At 55.7% G+C, this 21,597-nt stretch overlaps 7 protein-coding genes across 7 annotated transcripts; 4 read left to right on the top strand and 3 right to left on the bottom strand.

Annotated features, from left to right (window-relative positions):
- Positions 1-319: 319 nt before the first annotated feature.
- On the top strand, positions 320-3,009 carry QBC33DRAFT_446393 (uncharacterized protein; the record flags this gene model as incomplete). The annotated part of the gene is made up of 2 exons (XM_060424373.1): positions 320-407; positions 488-3,009. The coding sequence occupies 2 exons, from the start codon at positions 320-322 to the stop codon at positions 3,007-3,009; spliced, it is 2,610 nt and encodes an 869-aa protein (XP_060286132.1).
- Positions 3,010-3,633: 624 nt separating this feature from the next.
- Positions 3,634-4,089, bottom strand: QBC33DRAFT_556338 (ubiquitin-related domain-containing protein; the record flags this gene model as incomplete). The annotated part of the gene is made up of 2 exons (XM_060429720.1): positions 3,634-3,693; positions 3,856-4,089. 2 exons carry the CDS (start codon positions 4,087-4,089, stop codon positions 3,634-3,636), a joined length of 294 nt encoding a protein of 97 aa, XP_060286131.1.
- A 2,119-nt stretch (positions 4,090-6,208) lies between these two features.
- Positions 6,209-9,320, top strand: QBC33DRAFT_576442 (nuclear pore protein 84/107; the record flags this gene model as incomplete). Its single annotated transcript, XM_060430911.1, has 5 exons — positions 6,209-6,278; positions 6,344-8,428; positions 8,485-8,773; positions 8,828-8,937; positions 8,995-9,320. The coding sequence occupies 5 exons, from the start codon at positions 6,209-6,211 to the stop codon at positions 9,318-9,320; spliced, it is 2,880 nt and encodes a 959-aa protein (XP_060286130.1).
- A 466-nt stretch (positions 9,321-9,786) lies between these two features.
- Positions 9,787-11,328, top strand: QBC33DRAFT_305639 (putative adenylyl-sulfate kinase). The gene is made up of 3 exons (XM_060423435.1): positions 9,787-10,040; positions 10,208-10,460; positions 10,597-11,328. The coding sequence occupies exons 1-3, from the start codon at positions 10,033-10,035 to the stop codon at positions 10,969-10,971; spliced, it is 636 nt and encodes a 211-aa protein (XP_060286129.1). The 5' UTR covers positions 9,787-10,032; the 3' UTR covers positions 10,972-11,328.
- QBC33DRAFT_556336 (putative vacuolar atp synthase) lies at positions 11,204-12,647 on the bottom strand (the record flags this gene model as incomplete). Its single annotated transcript, XM_060429719.1, has 5 exons — positions 11,204-11,407; positions 11,475-11,967; positions 12,034-12,125; positions 12,194-12,288; positions 12,347-12,647. The coding sequence occupies 5 exons, from the start codon at positions 12,645-12,647 to the stop codon at positions 11,204-11,206; spliced, it is 1,185 nt and encodes a 394-aa protein (XP_060286128.1).
- Positions 12,648-13,687: 1,040 nt separating this feature from the next.
- Positions 13,688-17,202, top strand: QBC33DRAFT_305475 (uncharacterized protein). The gene is made up of 2 exons (XM_060423433.1): positions 13,688-13,837; positions 13,901-17,202. Exons 1-2 carry the CDS (start codon positions 13,822-13,824, stop codon positions 17,113-17,115), a joined length of 3,231 nt encoding a protein of 1,076 aa, XP_060286127.1. The 5' UTR covers positions 13,688-13,821; the 3' UTR covers positions 17,116-17,202.
- An 884-nt stretch (positions 17,203-18,086) lies between these two features.
- QBC33DRAFT_305555 (F-box domain-containing protein) lies at positions 18,087-20,375 on the bottom strand. Its single transcript, XM_060423434.1, has 2 exons — positions 19,632-20,375; positions 18,087-19,554 (listed from the first exon to the last, which is right to left on the bottom strand). Exons 1-2 carry the CDS (start codon positions 20,027-20,029, stop codon positions 18,327-18,329), a joined length of 1,626 nt encoding a protein of 541 aa, XP_060286126.1. The 5' UTR covers positions 20,030-20,375; the 3' UTR covers positions 18,087-18,326.
- Positions 20,376-21,597: the final 1,222 nt, after the last annotated feature.

Genomic DNA, 21,597 nt, shown 5'->3' with positions numbered 1-21,597 from the left:
CGAACATTATGATTCACTCCCAACTCAACCACGTTACCTTGCATAAAACGGCTCATGTTCACAGCATTCACGCAATCAATACAGCCTGCCGCAGTAACACCGTGCACTGCCTAGCAACCCCCTCAGTGCCCCAGTATCTTCCTATGATAGACTGTAAACAGTAGCCTCTATTTAACCCGTTCTCGGCCCACCTTTAGGCATCATTGTTCTCCAACATCATACTTATCGCCCAATTCCCAGCCGAACCTAAACACCGTTTGATAAGTTTTGATATACTACTTTCCGATACCTACCACCTCTCAAGTAGCCTCACCTACCTATGCTCTCAAAAAGCAAACCGAAGGAGGGTGCCTCCTCCCGGAAGGTCACGCCACCTTCTCCGTCCTACATGAATAACGAACAGTTCGGTATGGCCGCTCTAGTCTACCAGATCTACCAGAGGGATGCAGGGGGATTTGCTAGTTCCGCCACTAACCAGTGTTGACAGCTGCCTATTTGGCAAATCTGCGCAACAATCGCGTCAACAGGCCCGGCGGTGCGAGGCCACAACCCCCTCAGGACTCCGGCCGTTCGTCTATGGGTGGCCGATCTTCTCTGGGTGGTCGACCTTCGCTGGGTGGCCGATCCTCTCTAGGTCCCCAAGGCCTATCCGATACATCTTCACTTCACCAAAGGACACACTCAGATGCGCCCGTGTCAAGTCGTCCGTCCATCGCTGGAAGCGCCTCGTCAAGGTACTCGATGATGAGCCTGGGAAGAGATTACGTTCCCGAGCGTCCTGCGAAGCCGTTGAAGCCGTCCGAAGTTGTACCCACTGCGAGATACATGGAGCGTGGCCAGCGGTGGATGGAGAAGGAAGAGGCCGTCTCCCTCCGCCAGGCTATGGACGACATGGACTTGAGAGACGAAGTCCCAAACGACAAAGTCGAAACCGAAGTCGAAGTTGAGGATGAGGAAGAGGTGCGCATCCGCAACGCTGCCCTCGAGGAAGCTGCGGAGCTAGTATGGCAGCACCAGAATCCTGGTAAAGTGCCAGAGCCAGGCGCACCCTACAGGTACACGCCGCATCTTAGGAAGAACAGCTATGCCCATGCCCGGACAGCCAGTGTAGGCCTGTACGGGGATGATGTGGCCCCAACTGGTCTTGCGAGAGACCCGATGTCGCGCTCGGTTTCCGGCAGTTCTACTGAGAGTGACCCCTTTGGGTCAACGAGAAGTCGGACATCATTCACTTCTTCCCGGAAGCATTCTGGCACGTACGAACCGCGCCGGGAAAGTCTCGAGAAATCACGGCAAGTCTCCACGGAGTCGAAGAGCACTAAGCCGTACAACGGAATCTCCTCTTCTGGATCATTTGCGATCAAGGGCGGACGTCGTCGAAGCAGCCTGAGGCGAAACATCAGCGGGGAGGTCGAGAAACCGTTCTCGGGAGACCATATTTGGGAGGAGCCAGAAGGGCAGACACCTGACAAGACAAAAGCGAAAGCTCTAGAGGACAAGGGCCACGTCCAGCCATTGCGGCTCAAGCCGAAAAATCCACTGAACCGAGTGCAGTTCGCCCCCGAGGTGCCTGCAAAGGCCGACTCTCCTCCCCCTCCGCCTCCCAAGACGGTCTCCAAGTATGATATCTATCGCAACCCCCCATCGCAGTCTCGCAATCCACAATACACGACGAATTCCCGATCTGAATCCCCAGTCGACCATGACTTGGTTCTTCGCAAGCAAGGGATGGAGATCCGCGGCGACGACATCCGTCAAGCGACCAGCATGCGGTTGAAGGACCGCAGCCCAAAGCTCCCCACCCCGTCAGCTGTCAGTGACAACCCCGGGCGACCAATCGTAAGCTTTGACAGATATTGGAAGCCCCCAAAGGAGGCTGCTGATGAGAAGCCAGAAGAGTCGAAATTCGGAAGAGGTGGGCGTTCCTCCCCCTTCGTCCCCAACGGGGTCCTCGAGGAGCAGCAGCAACAGCAAGCGAAGAACATTCCTGTTATCTCTGTTTCGGAGGCTCGTACGCCCGCGGCACCGTCACCGGCGTCACGGAATGCCCCCGCAGGTCCTCCCACTATTCAAGTAGATGGCCCGACGATCCCCACAATAGCTGTTTCCGACTCCACCCCTCCGATCCCGATGATTTCCCTGCCCGATGATGCACCTAGCATTCCCATCATCGTGACCCCCGACGACAACAACAACAACGACGATTCTTCCTCCTCCGCTCCTCGGCCCCTCCCCACGCCGCAGCCCGGGGCCTCCCGCTCACGGGCATCCGCACGTCCACGGGGCCACTGGTCACCGGCGCCAGCCCCAGCCGGCAGCCGCGCCACGGCGTGCTGCCACGAGTGCTCGCGGCCGATCGAAGGGCGCTTCGTCGCCCTGGGCGGCAACTCGGAGCGCTTCCACCCGCAGTGCTTCACGTGCTACTCGTGCGGCACCCCGCTAGAGGCGCTCGAGATCTCCCCGGAGCCCGATCCGCACCGGGCCGCCCGACTGGACCGCATCGCGCGGCGGGCGGCGGGCGAGGTCCTTGCGGAGGAGCCGGGCCAGACGATGGGCGAGGACGGTGACGCGCGCCTGCGCTTCTACTGCCACCTCGACTGGCACGAGCTGTTCGCGCCGCGGTGCAAGCACTGCCGGACGCCGATCCTGGGCGAGCACGTGGTGGCGCTGGGCGCGCACTGGCACCACGGCCACTTCTTCTGCGCCGAGTGTGGCGACCCGTTCGAGCGCGGCGCCACGCACATCGAGAAGGACGGCTACGCCTGGTGCGTCGCCTGCCAGACCAGGCGGACCGAGAGGCGCGCGCCCAAGTGCAAGGGGTGCCGCCAGGCCGTCATCGGCCAGTACGTCCAGGCCCTCGGCGGCGAGTGGCACGACGCGTGCTTCCGCTGCGCCATCTGCGGTGGTGGCTTCGACGATGGGCAGATCTTCCCCATGGAGGGGAGGGGGGCGCCGGGTGAGACGGTCGTGCTGTGTACGGGGTGTAGGGAGAGGGAGCTCAAGGCTTGATTTGATGGTGGAGATGAAGGGGTTGTTTTTTAGTAGTCGATAATGCCGGGCGTGTTCTGCCTAGGTAGGCACTTGATCGTTTTTGCGGTACATGGATGGATGGCTGTGCTTTTTCAGGGTGTTAGAGTGTTGTTTGGGAGCTGGCGCTTAATGAACCTTGCAAAGATTGATTTCGAGACTCTGAAGTCAGTTCTTTCTATTCTCGCGTGTGCCCCGATGTCAGATTTTCTCCATGCTTCTTCCCCACCCGCCTCAAGGTTCGCTGTGCTGGCTGCCTAGGTAGGTACTGCGATTATTTAGCCAGCAGTCTCGCATATGGCGTGACAGATAGAGAGAGCCTGGGGAAAACGAGATAACGATACAAATCACCACACTGGCGAACTCGGAACACCGAAAGACGAGGGAGAGAAACCAGAAAGCTCAAGGTATCAACGGAGCAAAAACCTGCCATTGCCAAATAGCCATCCATCGTCGCCTTTTATGAATATTCCCAAGCCCGCTTCGAGGGGAAAGTCTTCGTAGCAAGGAAGGGGCTCGGCCATGTCATCTAAAATCCCTTCTCAAATGGATCCTTCTCTACCCGCGACATGTCTGCCATGGCCTGGTGTCCCACTGTCTCATTTTCTAGCATCCTCCAACCTGCTCCTGGTGAACTTCGAGTGTGTCACCATCTGTCATCTCGAGCTGTATGAAGGGATGGTTAGCGCTGGTAGCACTGGTATGGCCTATGGCACCTGAGAATAGAAGAGAGGGGAAGCGGGCAAGAGCAGATTCCACCATAATTTCGAAGGCTGCAAAAACCCAAGCCATATGTGTTTGCCATGTCTGGGGAAAAGGGTCCCTTACAGTATCGGGGGTATCGGTGGGCTGGACTCTCTGTCCCTCGAAGAGAAAGCGCACCGAGTTGGGCGACTTGCCCTGGCGCTCGCAGAAGGCAAGCATGAGCTTCTCGAGCTTGGTGCTCCGCTTGATCTTGAAGAAGACTTCGTTGTTGTTGTCGGTGACCTTGATGTTCAGATGCTCGACCGGTGCAGGGGCGTCGCCCTGGCCAGGGCTGCCGTTTTCTGGGTTGTCGGCCATTTGTTCTTCTGGAGGCTTCCGGCTAGGTGGGTCTGAGGTGCTGCACGCGGAGGGAGTCAGCTTCTGGAAGAGAGGGTTTGCCAGCTTGGGCTCAGGGCGGGAGAGTGGATCAGGTGGGATCAACTCTCAACCTTTCGAGCCACGAGGGGCATTGTGGTGACTTACCAGGGGCAAGAGGGCGCGCACGCGGCTAAATCGCTTGCGGGAAGGGTTGCACTAGGTTCTATGGCTCCTGGATGAGCGTGAGATTTGGGGACCTGGGGGAGTTTCGTGCGACGGTCAGAATTTGGGAGAAGATGGCGAGATGATGGACGTTGCCGGGGAGGAGGGCGGGCGGGATGGCGAGCGGGATGGTGGGGTCAAACCTTTTTTTGGGGACAGGACTAATGCCTCTAGGTATGCACCCACCCTCAGGTGTCAGGTAAGAGCTATCAGCCTTAGCCTCTTAGGGCAACACCACTCGCAGGCTTACTTTGAGTTGCCTAGGTAGGTACCTGGGTAGCCACAAAGCGCGGGAAGTTGCAATGCGATGTTCTGAGATTTCCTAGATACTGCTGGTGAAAAGGAAGACGCTGCCTGTAGGGAACCACGGGCACCTAAATAAGACTTCCATGCCGATATTTGCCACTTGCCATCTTTAACCTTGACACACTGTAATCCATGGTGTCTATATGCGTCGTAGGGCAACTTTGTGTAGGCCGAGAGGCTAAACAACCTACATTGCAGTATGCCTGGTGTTATCTATTTTGCTTCTATGGGGTTGTGCTGCGATTTGAATTGCCGCCAACACCAACGCCAACGAGGAAGGATAATAGGGGTGACATCATTCCATATTTGCTTGGCTGTGCACCAACTTCAGTCCCCTAACTCCAAGCTATATCCTATCTCTACTTCTCATGAATCTCAACTCCTACCTCCCAGTTTCCAACATTGTCTTCTTTGGCACATCAAGCGATTAGGTTTGCAAGATCTGGTGCTTTTGGCCTCTGTGCTCCCGGAAATTCATAATGGTGAGTAATACCTGCCCATCCACTAAAGCCATCATAGCATAATCTGAGACTGGGTGTTATCTTGTAGGGTATCGAACAGGACCTGAAGACTGAGCCTCCCTGCCATCCACGAGCGGTTCGTCTTTGCCATTCAATTTACGGACCACCAGCACCTGGTGTGACAGTACGGCTGACCTGTAGAAATCAATTGGGCCTATAGTGTGCCATCCAAGGTACCTAGACATCCGTCCGGCTCGGCCAGCAAGGCACTGGGTATCCGCTGACCGTTTCCAGACTGCCTCACCAAGAACAACTACAACGAGGCAAAGTGCGAGAGATTTGTGGATGCTCTCTACGAGTGTTGCAAGGTATTCTATGAGAGAAACGGCGAAGGGGCGACTTCGGCGAGCTGCCCCAAGGCTCATTTACTGAAGCTCAAGATGCGGCAAAGGGAAGAGGGCTCTCGGTGATGATATGTATCACTCAGTCGCAGAAATATGTCCACCCGAACTAAAGATGATCGGGTAACGGATAAAGGAGAGTGCAGTAATTCTCTAGGCAATCATTGAGCGCGCAGGAGGCCGCAAGGACCTGAACAAGTATTGAAGGTCTTGTTCCGAGACTCTAATATGAATGCCAATGACATAGAGAAGAAAAGAGGAAAAGGGAAAATATCGAAAATTTTGGATGGCCTATTTAAAGGGAAAGAGCCAGGTACCTAGGTACCTGCATTACCTAATTCACTGTGCGTAAGTTAGCACATATGAGGCTGAGACACAGCCACAGCAGCCACAAAATCCTGTACCCCTTGCTGATGATTGGACCCATCAACCGCAGCCTTGCCCGACCGCGATCTTCGCGTCTGAAGCTCAGCTAATTCTGCGAATCTCGCATCCTGCTATATTTCCGGAATTCGCCTCAGAATTCTCAGATAGCGGAACTGGGGTTGCTCAATTGTATTCACCCGGATCCAGCGTCTCGCCCTTGTCGAGCATTCCACTTGGCCCAGTTTCTCAAACCCAAACTTCCGACCCTCGAAGCTCTGCCTGGCTCAGCACTGGTACTGAACCATGGCGCCATCATATGTGAGAGAGCTTCTGATATCCTGCTGATGAAGAATATAGCTGACAATGTCGCCTCAGGATTACCCGATCCTCTCAGGTGGCAGCTTGCCAGCAGAATCAGACCGCCGTAGCCTAGGTATGCCTCTGAAACGCTGTCCATATCGCGACCTTCGATGACTGACTGACTGACTGAATGTGAAGGTGCTCTGGCAGACGAGATATCCGAGCTAGAGGCGACGTATCAGGACAGCACAATCCAGGCAGGACAGGAAGTGGAAGATTTCGCCAACGCCCTCGATAAGTACACTGTCTCGAAGGCATCGGTCGCAGTAAAACGCGCCCAAATTTTCGAACTGGTCGAGCACTATCACACCTACACCAGACAGAGAGTTAAGGCGCTCCGTGAGCGACAGTCCCGGGAGCGATCTACTCGAGGACGAGAATGGCAGCTTATCCAAGCTGGGAGTAACTCGGGACAGGATTCTAACGATATGGACTTCGATGAAGGTGATGACGATGATAGCCTCGCCGTTAGCCCTGAAGAGATACAAAAGGTGGAAGAGGAAGCTCAGACTTGGGATCTTTTGCGACGAATCTTGCCTCTGCGATACCGCGACTCCCCTCGTTCTCTCTACAAACCACCGTGCGAAGACCCGCACCGGTCTCGGAGGCAGTACTGGGGCGACTTCATAATATCCGACTCCATTGCCAGGGAACGCAAGATTGTTCTAGAGTGGCTGCAGACCAGCGCAAGTTACGGTCCCCCAATCGATGAGGTGGTTAGCGAGCTGCAACAGAATGCTGAGAGGGGCGATATTCTCGTGCATGGGTGGCTGCACACTCGACACAAGATCAAGTTGCAGAAGAGTGTCAACGCATATCAGGGGGTGCTCGACCCTGAGGACCCGGGTCTCGCCGAATCGCATCTCAGCTCTAATACCCTAATCACCCAGCTGGATCCCGACGCCATGACACGGCAAGGCCGCAAGCTCGAGCCGCAGGATGAGTCTTTCGAGCGAGCAATCTGGCTCGGCTGTTTCGAAATGTTGAGGCGAGGGCACAGCATGTCCGAAGTCCGCGACTGGTGCTCAGAGAGAACCGAGTCTTGGCGAGCCGCAACTATATCGAAACTACCCCTTTCGAATCTAGACGATGAAGAGGTGGACGTTTTCGAGCCACGGGCGGCTATCCTCTGGAGGCGTATGTGCTTTGCCACCGCCCGAGAAGGCGGCACTAGCGACTTCGAGCGAGCTGTTTACGGCGTCCTCTCGGGCGACATTCCCAGCGTCGAGAAGGTGAGCAAGACGTGGGATGATTTCCTCTTCGCGCACTACAATGCGTTGCTTCGGACCCAATTCGATTCTTATCTCGTTAAACATGGTGGGCCCGGCGCAGCCGCTGCAGCCCAAAGTTTCCCTTCCTTCAACGCCGTACAGCACCATGGCGATCCAGTCACGGCTGGGAAGCGCCTGATTAGTACATTGGAGAAAGACGACCGAACCAAGGATATGGCCTTGACGGCGGCCAAAGCATTGCAAGGTGCGATCCTGGCCAATGACCTGGACAGACATCTCTACCAGCAAGGGCTTGTGCTCTCTAAGCATGCCAATCAGAATCAGAATCAGAAGTCGAAGCTTATTCCGGACTACGGCATCCCAGCCCTGGACGACAAGACCGACAAATTCGTCGACCTCTCGGATCATGATGGCCTACGCGTCCTCGCACATGTTCTTATCGTGATATCGACTCTCGACCGATTAAGTGGCTCCTCCAAAGACGATGGAAGCATTGGCCCCCTCCGTATCCGTCATCGAGTACAAGAGCATGCAATTGCGGCATATGTCAGCTTTCTGCGTCTTGCTAACCTGGAGATGATGGTGCCGCTGTACTGCTCCAAACTCCTTGGGCCTCGTGTCTACGAGACCCTCACAAGGAACCTCATCCAGATCGTCGACCAAGAAGCAAGAGTGAACCAGCTGAGCATAATGAGGAGACTGGGATTAGATCTCGCCGAGTTCGCCAAAACACAACCGCGGGTGTTTCTGGAGGACGTGAAAGACTCACAAGCGTCCTGTGAGGCCAGGGGCAACTTCAGAATCCTCCAGGATGGCCCGCATACATTGAAGTACGGCCGAATAATCAAGCCGGACTTCTTCGGGGAAGATGCGGAGTTTGTGGATCGAGACGATGAGCTCATCATCCGGGCTATGGAGTGGCTTATGCTGGTGCCTGGTCTCTTCGTGGAGACCTGCATGTATGCCATCAGGGTTTACACGTACTTCCTGAGTAAGTTGAACCCCGTCATCTCCTTTGGCTAACTTCCAACGCTGATGGTCTTGCAGAGCGGATGCGCTTGCGAGCCGCCCGCGCTCTCCTCAACCGAGTCCCTGTCAAGGACATCATCCTGGAGAAGACAGACATTCCCCTCGGAACCCTGAACGAGGATGGTGATGATACGACATGGTTTGAGGAATTCGAGTCTACCGAGTTTCCTGACGAATTCCTAGAGGAGTGCAAGCTCAGCAGTGAAACACTCATCACCAAGGTTAGGAATCTGTGGGAGCTTGAGTGCCTTGTCAGAGCACTGGATTCCATGGAAACACTGTCTTCACTTGCGGAGATCAATCGAGAGTATGTACGCCCGGGAAGCAACGCATTTCACATCGAGTACTGACAAGCATAAAGGGGGGGCAACACGTCTCGGGAGATGTGGCAACGTGCTAGCGAGGAGATACGGGTGGCAAAGGCTTCCATGAAGCCAATCCTGAAGGACTGGCTGCTGATTGTCACTCAAGGTCAGTCGCCATCTCATCGTGCATGCCAGTGACTTTATGGCTTACACAACATACTAGCCGATCGTGACTTTGAAGAGCTGCGGGAAGCTTATATTCCCGAGACGGTCCTCGCGTACATCAGCTGCTTACACTTCGTCGGGACATCCCTGTCGCGCGATAATCTCCTGGAGTGTATGAATCTGGCCGCCGTCATCGCCGAAAGGGGCTCGGATGTCTCATCCGAGTTCATGAAGTGCGGGCGGATGAAGGAGCTCGTCGATGCCTTCGCTTCGTGCAGCAAGGCCCTGGCGATAAGCACCGCCGAGAAGAAGGGCTCTCAGATGAGTACCAAGAAGTTCAGGGAGACGGGCTGGTCGCGAGAGCTATGGTCTGTCAAGCCTTAATCGCCGTTTTCTGAATTCGTAGCCCTCAAGGAAGGGCAAGGCGCAAGGGGCAAAGCCCCTCCTGGTTACTGGAGTTGGGGTTATTGTGCAGTAGCATGTAATGGTTCATGTCGACCTTCCTGTACGGAATAGATGGCTTACACGGCTAGACCTGGAGTTGAAAATCAACCCGTTAGAATCGGGAGAGTCTATCCGAGCAGCTTGCTTGAAGCATCCATGAAGCTCTCAACAGGCTGTGTTCGCGGCTTCTTTAGAGCTTCCAAGCTGGGGAACTGCACTAGAACAGGCAAATCTCAACCTAGTTGTCCTGTCTGCTAACAATCTAGTCTAACTTTCAAGCACGTCTATCTCTTTCTCTAGGACGGATCCATGGTAAGGGCGAGAACGGAGGAGAGCTCTCCCGCCCGTCCTGCTGACTCACCAAACACAGAGTGTGCTACATGCCACCGTCAATGGCGCAATTGCAGCTAAGAGGTGCCAAGGCGAGTGCCGCAGACGTAGTTGCTACCTAGGTACATACATAATAAATAACTCAAATGGAACGACTAATTAAGCTGGGAGTTCTTCAACCCACATCCTTGCAACGTCACCGGCGGCTTTTATATGCCCACAATCTCTGACATATCCAGGCCACATTAAGACCACATTGGAGAACCCCTACTTGGTTGTTGAATTGTTACTTGAAATCCCCAGCTTTGCGGGCTAAGAAGATATGGCAACGTGAGTATTCCCCCCTCGTCCCTGTTCTTTCCAAGTTGCCAGGGGGTCCCCCCACCTACCCCGCGATGGGCAGGGGAAATTTCATGAAGGCGCCGCCAGTCAAGACGAAGGAAATAAACCGCAAAAGAAGATGGAACAAATAGTAACGCAAAAGCCGCTACAACTAGTAACATCACCTGGCACCCGTCGCTGTCGCGGCACGAGCGCAACCAGCTGCGCGGCCAGCGGGGGTTCACCATCTGGTTCACGGGCCTGTCGGCGTCGGGCAAGTCGACCGTCGCCACGGCCCTCGAGCAGCACCTGCTGCACCTCGGCCTGGCCGCGTACCGGCTCGACGGCGACAACGTGCGCTTCGGCCTGAACAAGGACCTGGGATTCTCGGAGAAGGACCGCAACGAGAACATCCGGCGCATTGCTGAGGTACGTAAGGCCCATTGTCGGCGACGCACCTGTCCCCCGTCTCCCTCCCTCCTCTCCCGCCATCATCAACCCACCCGGCACGCTCCCGGCACACTACATTGACCGAGCCCTAACTCTCTCTCTCCCCCCCCACCAGGTGGCCAAGCTCTTCGCCGACTCCTCCACCATCGCCCTGACCTCCTTCATCTCGCCGTACCGCGCCGACCGCGCCGTGGCGCGCGAGCTGCACGCGAAGGCGTCCCCCGCCGCCGACGACTCGATCCCCTTTGTCGAGGTGTTCGTCGACATCCCCGTCGAGGTGGCCGAGCAGCGGGATCCAAAGGGCCTGTACAAGAAGGCCCGCGCCGGCGAGATCAAGGAGTTCACCGGCATCTCGGCCCCCTACGAGGCGCCCGAGGCGCCCGAGGTCACCATCCACACCGACCGGGAGAGCGTCGAGGAGTGCGTCGTCAAGATCGTCGCGTACCTGGCCGAGAAGGGGTTGGTGGAGCGGACGAAGGAGGTGAAATAGAGCAGAGGAAGAGTAACACAAATGATATGAACAGGTGCATAGCGGATATAGAAAAACCCTGTGAATAGAATTTTGTATCTGGCGCCTGAGCGAATGATCCCCTAACTTGTCAGGGCTGAGACATATACAATATGCCTGTATGGGGAGCTGGCGGACACCTTGGCCCAATCCATCCCTTGAAACTTTCCAAAGTAATCTGCTTCGAAAGTAATCTGCCCGCAAGGATCTACTACTATGGGATTTCAATCTCATAATACACGTAGGCGGTGTACTCGGCGCCCTCGCCTCCCAGCCCCTGGGCAGCCATCTCGGACGTCAGGGAGGCGTCGTCCTTGGTGACGCGACCCCGTTTGTCCCTACCTAACGCATTTCCGCCGAGGTATGAGTACGCCGAGTCGAGGGCCGTCTTCACCTTCGTCGCCTGCTTTTCCGTGGTCTATAGGGGGAGGTGAGTCGCGTTCCTAGAAGAGAAAGGGGGCTCCGGGATAAGGGGGGGACTGTACCTTCACAAGGGCGCAGACGAATTCCAGGGGCAGCCCATACCGAAGAACCGTCTCGACGAAGACGCGCAGGCTGAGAACGTGAGCCCATACCATGACGCTCTCGCTCCACCCGGTCCGACCCAGGCGCAGGGCCTCTCCCCACACTTTCTTTTCCTCCTTGGTAACCCGCTCCAGTTCCCGTTGTTCCTCTTCTTTACCGCCTTCCACATATTTGTACTGCCGCGGGGTCCACTTCTGTTCGCGGCACTTTTGTAAGAACTCGGCGCTGTGCTTCTTGAAGGTCGTCACTGCGAATAGCGTAAATTCGTCATCCTGGGCTACTTGGATAGATGATCGCGGCACCACCATCGGCGCCAGGGTCTCGTAGCTGCGCAGGAACTCCTTGCGCGCGATGGTTGGCACGACGATCAGGTGCGTTTCGAGGTACTCGGACTCTTGGACTAGCAGCGCAGGGTCGACAATGGGGGTGAGAGATTTCGTCGCGAGGTTGCCCCTGAGAGATGGACGTCAGCATGACACCGGGGCTGCGCGCGGCTGGCAGTGAGCGACAGAAGCGTACGTTTGCTTTCTCTTCAACGCTGCCAAGTTCGTCTTGACTCCGTTGTACTGGCTGAATTTGGCCTTGACGTCATTGTCGATGTTCTGGAGCTCCTACAGGGGCGGTGGGAAGTTAGCATCCGACAGATTTGGGGAGCAAACGTCCAGGGCCGGTATCAAACCTTCTGCAGGTTCTCTAATAGCTCCCCAATCGGCCGGTCGGCTCGGTATCGGACTGTGTTCCAGTTGAAGGTTCGGAGGTAGTGGTCGGTTGGCTCTGCGGAATCAGCTCAGAGATTTGCTCTAGACGGCAAGAATCAAGACGTCTGTCTCACTGTCGTTGACCATCTTTTGCTGCTCCGTCTTGTCATCGTCCCCATCAAGAATTGACCGCAACGAATCGGCGACTTTCAACACGACTCCATTACAGGCCGCATCCAGCTTGGCGAGGTCGTCCGCTTGCTGAACTAGGGCGTCGAGTGTGCCGATCTTGAAGGAAGGTATGGGAAAGGGTAGGACTGTTCCATTGTCGGGCGTTATAGTGGCGCTCAACGACGACAGTGCATCTTCTTGATCACTCGAGTCGAAGATCCTCAGGGGTAAGGAGACGAGGATATACTTGGTCGAAGACGGCATCTCGCAGGATCTGCCGCATACCACAGCGTAACTGGGATGCGGGCAGTACTAACGGAGGGCGGCTATGCCTATTGATCAATAGGTTGTCATTGTCAGCTATCATGGGCTGGCCAGTGGGCTTTCATCTCATGCCTTGGGTAGCAGGGACGGAACGGACCTGGGGGTTGCTGGTCTCGACGAATCCAAATCGAGCACTATCACATGAATGAATGGGTTATGCGCAAGTACACAGACTCTTCATGAAAAACGTGGGGGATTGGACAGATAGATTGTCCTGCGTGGCTCTGGGTCGGGGTAGAAGGTCAAAGGACCAGTTGTTGTCTCTAAGCACGAGGTTTAGAGGTGGGGAGCTCTGGAAAGCAGCCTAGGTAGGTACCCTGATGCTGGTTCGGAAAGCTGACGCGACTTACACACTAGCCAGGTAGATCTGAGTTGATTCGGCCCTTGTAGCAGGTACTTCAAGCCACCCTTACCGCCCAGAGGGTACTTCATGAAAGCTGATATTTTGGTGGGATGGTATGCAGTTTAACGGTCCACCAACATCTCCACCTTCCATTCAAGTACCCATTACAGTCGTAGCCAAACTCGGCGCCGCCATCCAAGCTGGAAGCAGCACGGCCAGTTAGTTGGCCGCTCATTGTTCTTCACCCACGAACGAACACGCCGAACCAGCCTCTCTCCCATCTCGCGCAAATCCTTTCTCTCCTTCCATTTTGCGTCCCAAGGTCCCCTCAAAGTGCTATGCTAGACCGCCTCGGAAACGTGAATCCTCCTTCGTCCCAACTTCACCATCCCCACACCCACCGCCTTCACCAGTCAACTCGGATACGTGTTGCTGACTCGAATCTGTCGCGCACCATTTCGCACCACCCTGCGTGGCGGAGGTCAGGGCCTGCATGGGCTTGAAGCGAGGAAACCAGGATACGCAGCAATTACCAAAAAAATAACAAAGGCGTACATCGCCAGCTTCTGGGGAACCTGTGTCATTCGGCCCCATTATAGCTGATTCGACCTGCCACATCCACCTACCCACTCCGTTCGTGCGCTTTTCGCGGCCGGATATGTGAGTTGGATTTGGACAGTAGAGTATATTCCAGTCGATATACCCTGCAGAGCGCAACGTCCAGAGGGAAAGGATTTAAATCGCAGAGGACTATGACAACCGGTCGCCGCAATGGCTACTAGTTCCAGTAAGCTATTGCCAGTATTATCAGGGGATGAGTTTCCGTCGGCTGACTTGATGTCGGATCCAGGCCCCGAGGCCGTGAACAAAACAGGCGGCGGGCCCCAACCTGCGGCTGGCAAGCCGAGCACAGCTCCTGAGGCGAACTCAGTGCCTGTTTCCAAGCCGAACGGACAGTCCAACAAAGGCCCGGCGAGGGATGGCCGTCCTTCGACCACAAGCTCTGCCACGGCTTCAACAAATTCGGCAGGCTTTGGGCTCCTGGCACCGGCAGAGAGGGAGGCGATCGATACTGTAAACGGCGTCTTCAGAGACGGCCGTGTGCGCGACCCCGTCCCGAGCAAACTGAAGGGTAAGACGGATGGACGAAAGGGCAACTTCAGCGTCATACATATGGACGTTACCGGGAGGGGAGAGGCGACCGAACGCGATGCCCAAGCCAAGCGCACCAGCGAAAGCACTGCATTGGCTGCCAAGAAGGCATTCGAAAACGGATATGTGTCGCTGAGGAGGACGAGGTTCGTTCACGTTCCGGATGATACAGAACCAACACCCCCTTTACCTACGCCGCAACATGCACAACCTATGCGGCCTTCGCAACTTCCGCAGGCCCCGCCGCCCCCTTCTAGGTCGAACCGTACTCAGCCCCTTGATCCAGTGCAGACAAAGGCTGAGCAAGCCCGGCTCTTGACTCTCCTACGCAGCCTCCATCCTGTTCTTGTCGTCGATCAGATATGCAAAGCATTGGCCTTCTTCGGCGGGATTCCAGGAGCCCCACCCCCTGTCGACGACGGGTCTTTCCCACAGAGCGCTGAAGCAAACGGTTCGGGAAGGCTCTTCGTGGGATGGATCGCGGAGATCTTCCCGAACCTTGACAATGAAGGCCAAAGACTGTTGACCCCACTTCGTGAACTGGAGGTTCCCGAGTCGATGAAACGAAAACGAGGGCGTCCGAAAGGAAGCAAGGCTACCAAGGTTAGAAAAGACAAGGGAATCAAGAAAGGTCCGCTGAAAACCAGGCACTCAACCGCTGCCCAGTCCCAGTCGGCCGCTGCTATGGTTGCAGACGATAGCTGGGTCGACGTGGCAGACGATGGCGAAGAGTCCGAGATGGAGGGCCAGGACGCCGCAATGTTCCAGCAGCCCTTGAACGCGGGCCCAGCACCTCGGCTCGCTCCACCATCACAGCGTCCGGGCACATCAACAACCGCCACTCCCCTGACGACAGCTCCATTTCCTGGTGCGAATCCAAGCTCCGAGGCTGAAGCCACGCCAAAAGGGAAGCGCAGAGGGCGGCCAAAAGGGTCCAAGAACCGCCCCAAGGAGCCCGCTTCCTCCGAGATACCGAATGCAACATCTCACACGTCGCAGCCGTCGCAGCCATCACAGGCTTCTCAACCTTTGCCAGCCACTCAGGCGCCAGCCACGCAGGCCATCCCTATGTCCCCTTCCAACCAGAATAACCAATCATTTACTGCCGTTAATTCCGGGTCAAATCCGACTGTAAATTCAGCGTCGGAAACGCCGACAAAAAGGAAGGCCGGCCGGCCCAAGGGATCAAAGAACAAGCCAAGGCCTAGTGACACGGCGGTCGGTGTTGGATCCGAACCTCAACCAGCAGTCAACGGGGTCCAACCCGTTGCAGGTGCACCTTCGCCGGATATACCTTTACTAGGTGGCCAGACCTACCAGGCGCCAGCAGCCCTTGCCCTCCCTACAGGAACAGGAGCAACACCCAAGCAGGCCAACGCCCTGACTGCTACGGCCCAAAAAAGGAAGAGAAAGACCGTTAAGAACACGGAAGAATCTCGGCTGGTGAATGATACTGCGACAAGTTCCGTTGTGCCTCAGGCAGCTGGCATCACGCTGCCTAATAGTGGTGCTGCTAGTCGACTCGACCAGTCTGGAGCAGACACAACAGCCAGCATAGCTCCTCCACCAGCCAAACGACAACGAAAAGGCAAGGAGCCGAAATCCACAGCTACTGGTGAAGTTCAAAATCAAGCTTCCAGGGCGGCTGCTGCCGCCCCTGAACCGGTAGCCTTATCACCTCCAGCACAACAAGGCTTGAGCCAACCCGCAGCCCATGATTCTCTGTCTGTGTCTGTTGATCAAAATATGTCTCTTCAATCACCCCAACTCAGTCATTTTGAAGTACAGTCACCGACCATGGAGAACTATGAGGCACAACTCCAAGCACAGCTTGAACAACAGGCCGAGTCAGAGCCTCAGGTCATCCCCACGTCGAACCGCGTGGACGCAAGGCACCTCGTGGCAAACCGTCTGCAGCAACAGCAACAGCAGCGGAAGCAGCAGCAGCGACAAAGGCCGCAACAGCAGAGTCAGCAATCTCAGCACTCGCAGAGCTCTGCAAGCCAAAGCAGGTCTCCTATACCGCAACAACAAACAACCAAGCCACAGGCGTCAGGTCCTATAGCTACGCAACAGCCCTCAAGGGCATCGCAAACCACTTATTCCCAGTATCGCCAAACGAATTCCCAGTACGGCCAGCAACGGCAGTCGTACTCCCCGCAGCACCAGCAACAATTCTCGACACAGCAACACAGCCCACAGCTATCAGCACAGACCTCATCCCAGAACCAGCAATACCCTGCGGCCACTCAGCAGCAGCAGCAGCAACAGCAGCAGCAGCAGCAGTACCCAACCGGTCAGCAGTACCCGGGAGGCCAGGCCCAGTATGCGAGCGGGCAGCAGCAAGTATCTTCACAGCAGCGGTTTCAGCAGCAACTCGGGACATCCTCGGCGGGCTCTACATCATTCGCTGCTCAACAGTCACCACAGTTCAGCTCGTCAACAAACAACAACTTTACTTCAAACGACGGCACGTACAGGGCTTCATCAGCCGGTCTTAACAGCCAGGCGTTTGCGACCCAGAGGAGCCAGTCTGGAACGACGGCGTCGAGCGGCTACCGCCCAGGAAGCACACACAGCCTGTCTCAGGGCCACTCGCCCTCCTTCGGGACCACGACCGCAGCCCAACAGCGCACGCCGAACCCGGCCCACTCGAGCGTGCAGACCGGGCAGCAGGGCGTGCAGAATCTGCAGTCCTTTGGGAACACGGAATGGATGTTCGACCCGTCGAACCTGGACGGCTCGGGCGGCCACAACGCGCTGAGCCTCAACAACACGTACAGCATGAACGCCGCAAACGTGCCACGCCCTTCGTCCAATTCCGGCACCGCCTTCGCTCAGTCGGCCATGACGAGCTTCGACCCTTCCGCGCTGGGCGGTAGTGATCGGTACTATGGAGTTGGCAGGCGCTGAGACGGGGCCGGTAAGGAATGAGAACATGAAGGGGGGGTTATCTATCTCACGGTCACGGAGAATTTTGGGGGGTTTCCTACGTGATGGGGAGCCTTTTTTGGGGGGGGGCGGTTGGAATGGGAGGAAAATATAATGTGGTCCCATCCTCAACTCACGGTAACGACAGATATGACTGTAATACTTTGAACACGATTTGGGAGGGGGATTTATCCTTCATCGCGGAGTCTACTAGGAACTGGGAACCAGGAATGGCTAATGAACGGCGTGGGTTGCGTTGCGTTTTCATTTCGAGCGAGTTATATAGCAATGGCTAGCTAATCCGTCCCCTGGAGATGGGACTGGTCGAGGAGTTCGATTCCATTCCGCTACCTCACCTGGTCAGGGAGAATAAACAGGCCAGGGCTGGGCATAAAACACATAATGTTCTTATTCTCTCCAAAAAGGACCGCCGTAGCATCGTTCTCATCTTGTTGTGTAGGCTGACGGTTTTGATGGCTTGTCATATCACCCACACATCCAAAGTGGTTTCACATGCGAATAGAGACTTCTGGTTGTTGCTTGTTCTTGCTTGTTCGAACATTCCGTTTGTGAAGCAGGGGCCCTATTGCCCCCGGGAATACCTATTCTATCCCATCCCGTCAAGAAGGCAGGCGCTGTCTCTCTTTACCAGACGTACAAGCGGGGCCCTCCTTGAAAATGCAAGACGCCACACATTACACAGAAAGGTTTGAACAACCGAAAAGAAAAAGGGGGATGAATAAAAATAGAATAGGGAGGGTAGGTGGGCGTGTGATATCCCCAACTCCCCTCCCGGGTGCACACGCAGTGGTGTATCATCACCCAAGCACAGAAACCAAAGCCTGAAATAATAAAAATTCCCCTGAGAACCTTTGTCCCCCCACGCCATGTTAGGTATGGATAGCCTGGCTGGACACAGCCTAAGGCCCCCGCCCCTTCGCCCCGTAACGCCTTGCATATGCTTTTCAATGGTGATCCAGAACGACAAATGAGAAAATAGCTTTGCGTGGTTCCAACTCGTCTTTGGAGACGCCAGTTTGCCCCAACCTCGCTCCATGAAGAATAGCAGCCGAGAAAATATAGTGAAGTAGTTGTAGCAGAGTATATAGTTGGTTAAGAACGCCGGAGAGAGGACAGGAATCCTCCTTCTGAGGTCCCTTGTCTGTTGTTTCGATCCTGGGCGGAACGCTCTCTCATTCGAGTGCGTCTTCTTCGATGGCTTCGAGGTTGGGACGGACGGATTCGGCGGCCGATGTGCCGTACCACCACTCATCCTCCTCTTCAATTCCCTCCTCGCGGATCAGCTCCAGCATGACCTGTGCGTTGCGCTTGATGTCCGACGGCCGCTCGACGATCTTCCGGTCGAGGATCAGGGCCTCCGCTGTCGTCAACCAGATCTGCTGCAATATCGGCAAGTCTGCCAGTAGCGACTTCAGCTGATCCTTGTTTAGTGAACTCATCGGCATCCCAGCAGCGAGACTCGTATTGAAGATGAAGTTGTTGCTGTTGGAGTTCGGCGAAGCAGAATCCCACGAGCGCCGTCCGGCCTGGGCACCGTCATGCGCCGCTTGTTTCCCAATTGCGATGCTCGACTTTTTCCGCCCCAGTCCCATCAGCCCTCGCCGCTTCTTCGCCTCCGGCTCAACGACCGAGCTATACCACGTGTCGACGGCCGCTCTCCTGACGTTGTAGCCTTTGACTTCCCAAAATCTTTCGACCTGTCTCAGGCCGCCGATGCAGAGGATGGCGACGTGAACATCGTCCGGCGGCTTCTCCCTCAGATAACCTCGGAGGGCTCCTTCGACTCGGCCAACATATGACGGAGGCCTTAGCCGTCGACAAAAAGAGGAGATGACGAGTGGGAAGACCTGGTGCACTCGGAGCAGGGTCTGGTCGTCGTACATGTTCATGATTTTCGCTTCGATTGGATTCAGGGTGTAGGGTTCCTTGAGTAGGCCATATCCGCCGTTCTCCTCGATGTGCTTCAGATGAAGATCGCGATACGTCTCGAAGAAATGGTAGACGGTAAAGAGCAGTGGTATAAGTCGTCGCCGCATGCGTTCCCGTTGCGGAGCGAACTCTTGCTTCTTTTCTTCCGTTGTCCTGAGAAATATTTCCTTCGTGATCCACTCGCACATCAAGTAAGCCAACTTGGCAGCGACATGCAGTCGGTGCCATATCCCACAAAGATAATGGAAGCTGGGGTGTGTATTCTCGGGTGCTGGGTAGAGTCGCTTGGCGTAGGCTGGTACGTGGTGGTCCAAGTGATAGCGGACGATGGTTGCCTCATTCAATGTTATGAGCGCGTGGAGAGATCTAGATGCGAGCCTGATGTTCAAAATGTCCGACAACGGAAGTGAAGCTATGATTTGCACTTGAAGCTCATTCGGAAGATGCACGAATAGTTCGTCAAACGCAAGGCTAATGTCATTCAATCAGTCAGATAAACATAGGACGACATGGGACGAAAAGGGCGAAAGGGACAGAGGCACACGAACCTTCGCCTGTTAGAGTCTGCTATGGACGTCCTCCATTCGGCTTGTTCTGTGGTTGTTGCTGTTGTTGTTGCTGGTGGTGGTGGCGGTGGTGGTGTTGGTATTACTATTGTCGGTGTTGATGATGAAGACTTTGTAGGGAGAAGCTTAGATCGGAAACTGAGAAATCGGCTCTTCTCGCGTTTCTGGTCACCTGGCTTCACAATAACAGGCTCTTCTACTTCCACTCCTTGTGATGCCCTGAGCGGTAGGATGAAAGTCGATTGCGGTAGGGGTTGAGGTGGTAATGAAGGGCCTTCAACAGCATGTCCTTCCTCCTGACTTCCGGAGGCATCTCTCAGTTGTGATAGCTTCTCAAAATAGCGATCCGAGGCGAACTCGGTGAGGTGGAGGGGATCCATTTTGGCCGCTGGTACGGCGACGAAGCCGCAGAGCCCACGGGGAAGACGACACCGCGCAGGATGGACCAACCCTGCGGAGGGTTCAATACGATATCTTCCCCTCTATCGTGAAGGGGCCGGCCGGGATTTGGAGTTGGTAATCTCGACGAGGCGGGTCAGTTGGTGCTCACACATGGTGGAACATCGGGGTCCGGGTTGATGTCTGGTGTCCTGAGACAGGAAAGGGAGATGCACCGAGGCACGAACGAAACTCCTCGTCTACCCGGATATCGTGGAGTCGGTGGCCGGAACGCGCAAGGCGACGTTGGAAGGCGGCGACCGTGAGCGGACAAGAGACGCAGACCAATCCTCGCACTCTCCCTGAATCCCAAACTCCCAGTCGAGCAGATGTCGAAATGGTTGATTAAGATGGCAAGGCGCGGTCGACAGGCGGCGGATGACCGGGGTGGGAGTATCTCTCGCGGCTTTGTTCGCTGGGTGAATTGAGTTTGCTAGGATGGCGAGGCAAGCAACAAACCGATGCTTATTTCTCAATTCCAACCCTTCTCGTGCCTCCTATACCTATCCCCGGCGACGGCCGGTAAAGGGATGGACGGAGAGGCCAACGGATCGAAAAGTCGAAGGGCGAGATGCACTGGGTATTTCGGAGGGAACGAGTGAAGCGCGCGGGTCTCTCGTTCGTGCAGACGATGGATGGGAGGGGGAAAACGGCCTCTGAATGCCGGGGCGCTGGGCAAAAGGGTTGCCGCAAAGAGTTGCCGCAAGAGGATGGAGGGAGGCCGGCCCAGGAGCAGCCACTATGGTTCAATAGTAAGGGACGCTGACAGTGGTGGGATCGGGGCTCTGGTCTGTTTTGGAAAGGTGGGGGGAGTGGGAAGGAGTGTAAAGAAGCGTCGTCGATGGAAGACCCGTCGGACGGAATGGAGCAGTGGACGGAGGCACTCAAGGCGGGGAGGCAGTCTGGGTGGTTGCGGGATGGACGCGGTGATTTTGGAGGTGATGGATCATGGATGGACCACGGCGGTTTCGCCGGCGTAATAGTGGGACAGCAACGAGCCTCCACCAAAACCCAGAGCCACCATGACTGCTAGTTGCAAAGATACACTGGAGTGGTAGTGGGGGTGGACCGTGGTACTTTCAAATTGGGGGCGAGCGTCGCCGAGCTAGTGTATCTCGCTATCAACTGCCCTGTCGCGTGCTCCCAATTTAATTGGGGTGTGCTCCCAAAGACGCTGGCTCGTCAGCTTTCCCCATATGAAATCGGCCCTGCTTGTAGCATCATTTGCCTAGCTACATGGTGGGTAGGTAGCGTCCCTGAAAATGGACGTTCCTAGTACTGGGCCCACAGTCCGGGATGTTACGTCTTCTCCCAGAACAGCCCGTGACTTGCTATCCGCCAGCCACGAGGACCATGCCAAGACCAGGTACTGCTACACGGACAGTACATGCCCCCCATTTCCCTCTGCCATCTGCGGGCACCCCATAATTTAGCCGGGGCCAATAAATGAGATTCAAAAGCACCGAAAAGATGGGGGACCATCCACGAAGCCATTCTCCCACCATAGTGT

The sequence above is a fragment of the Phialemonium atrogriseum genome (genome assembly GCF_030411735.1).
Source record: "Phialemonium atrogriseum strain 8032-3 unplaced genomic scaffold QBC33scaffold_5, whole genome shotgun sequence".
NCBI lineage: Eukaryota > Fungi > Ascomycota > Sordariomycetes > Cephalothecales > Cephalothecaceae > Phialemonium > Phialemonium atrogriseum.
Note: the sequence above shows the minus strand (reverse complement) of the source record. Positions and strands in the feature narration are given on the sequence as shown.